The sequence below is a fragment of the Stegastes partitus genome, unplaced genomic scaffold, assembly GCF_000690725.1.
Source record: "Stegastes partitus isolate 25-593 unplaced genomic scaffold, Stegastes_partitus-1.0.2 Scaffold2343, whole genome shotgun sequence".
Taxonomy (NCBI): Eukaryota; Metazoa; Chordata; class Actinopteri; family Pomacentridae; genus Stegastes; species Stegastes partitus.
This window is the reverse complement of record NW_007580074.1, coordinates 50,090-52,286: the sequence shown is the minus strand read 5'-3', so window position 1 is coordinate 52,286 and position 2,197 is coordinate 50,090. Positions and strand designations below refer to the sequence as shown.

The 2,197-nt window shown below is 39.8% G+C and overlaps 1 protein-coding gene across 1 annotated transcript in view; it reads right to left on the bottom strand.

The window, feature by feature from the left end:
- Window positions 1–1,869, bottom strand: part of LOC103374741 (uncharacterized) — a gene marked incomplete at its 5' end in the record, with an annotated part of 10,509 nt that extends 8,640 nt beyond the window's left edge. Inside the window, 2 exons of the mRNA XM_008304879.1 lie at window positions 1,163–1,456; window positions 1,539–1,869. Of these exons, the coding sequence (XP_008303101.1) occupies window positions 1,163–1,456; window positions 1,539–1,869 (625 nt within the window). The remainder of the gene's footprint in view (window positions 1–1,162; window positions 1,457–1,538) is intronic.
- Between the last annotated feature and the right edge of the window lie 328 nt (window positions 1,870–2,197).

The following is a 2,197-nucleotide window of genomic DNA, read 5'->3' as shown; positions in this document are numbered from 1 at the left end:
TGACCCTAGTGAGGATTAAGCGGTGTATAGATAATGGATGGATGGATGGAAATAATGATGGTTTAAAAAGCAAAGGTACAAACCGAGTGCACAAAGAGCACTGAGGAAACAGGGAAAATGGCTGGAACGCTGGCAAGATGACAGACAACAAACTGGGAAGGAACATGAAGAAAGGGGTCAGTACTGGGGCAGGGAGGACAAGCACACACAAGTGGAGCACATTAGGGCGGGGCAGGTAATCACTCAGGTGGCAAAGCATAGAAAGACTGGGTAAAACAGGAGCTAGACAAGACATGAGCTAGGAGTGGGAGCTGGACATGGCACAGACATGCTTTTTGGTGATTCTTGGTTGATCAACCTGATCAGTTGTCTCTCAGTAGAAGGTAACAGTTTGTTTACTTCCTGATCATGGCAGTGTAACAGCTGTACAATGCACTTTATACTTACAAACAACTATTTGCACGGTTGATTTTGGGATCTGAAGCATCTTTGAAATAGCTCCAAATGACTGTCCTGACTTGGCCAAGTCAATGATTTGCTTCTTCAGACCTGTACTCAGCTCCTCAGACTTTCCCACTGCAGCATTTGAGCCTGAGTCTAATTGTCCCTAATAAAAATCCCTCAGATGAGTCACCAGCTGTAGTCAATTGTATTCACTAAGAAGAAATTAAGAGGTCATGTTGAGAAAGAAAAAAAAATGTAATTAATACAACTTTCTCCATCATTAAAGCTGCTAACTCAAGTTGCTGTTTGTATATTTTTGACCATCAAATTTTATCATTTTAAAAAGACCAATAATAAATCTATGAAAAAAAACAAAATGTATAATTGCTTTTTAAGACAAAGACACGTGTTTCAGTAATTCCATCACAGAAAATTAAAAGTTGTAGGAGTCACTGGAAACTCAAGACTGCCATATTATACATGGTCTTTACAGGCAGGCCAGCTGACAGCCTTCCCTGGGCCCGGGACANAGCCATGGAAAAGAACGCACAACTGCTGGCTGGCATATCCTCACATTCCCCGATTTTCCATTAAAATAATACAAGTTACTTTTAAACAAACACAGTTCCTAGGAGACAAAGTTGAAACACAAATTTCTTGGTATTCATTTATTTGCTGTGCTCTGGGCATTGTTTGATTGTTTGTCTTTCAGTCTTACCAGGATCTAGTTTGCAGAAATCTTGAATCTCTCTCGTGGCTTTGGTCCGGCTGACCTGGTTGCTGTGGTTGCAGATGATCAGTACATCCGACAGGTAAATATGAAGAGAAGAACCAGAGTTTGTGACCGTTGATTGCTCTCCTTCATCCTGAGAGCAGGTTTGATGAACACATCTAAAAGTGCTGCTGATTTCAGAATCCGCTGTTCTGCAGATTGCATTGACGTTACAAGAATCTGGGCTCCCAGAGGCACCTCCATCTTGAGTCACATTCAGCTCAACTTCAGACACTGGATCTGTGGAGAATGTCAGTGTGAAATGTTTCAGAACACGGCAGCAGTTATTCTCCATAAGAGTCTGAAATGTTAAGAAACCTACCTTGAACTGTAACGGTGTATTCAGCTACTGGTCGGTCTTTATCCCCTACCACTCGTGCATCATAAACTCCACTGTCTGCTGCTTGTAGATTCTTCAGTTGCACAGAGTGATTTTGTTCAAAAAACTCAGCCCTTCCCTTGTAATTAGTAAAGATTGTTGTCTTTCCCCCAGGAATAAATCTTACTAAGTTGCTCGTTTTATTGAATCTCCAGATAAGATCATCATCTTTCTGAAGAACAACTGTTTCTGTGACGTTCAGAAGAACATCTTTTCCTCTCTGCACGAACACTTGAGTCACAGCACTGGACCCTGTAAAAACAGTAGACACATAATATTAATGTAAAGAACAAGCACAACATTTAATCAACACTGAATTTCTGTGACTTATTTCTAACACATTTCTTGATGAGCAGTTCAAAATCAAACTGTATTGTGAGCTTATCGTAGTTTATTAAATAATGCATTCACATTTCCAACTATTCAAAAATGCCTTTCATTTCTTCAGCTCAGTGTTTTGGCTCCACTTTAATAGAAAACAGTTTAACAGGTGAGACTGAGCCCAATAAGAGTAAAATGCTAGCAAGAGTCTTTGTATTTAGTTTTTTTAATGATGCACAGAATAAAAACAGGATACTTCTTCAGTTGAATCTCCTCTTTTA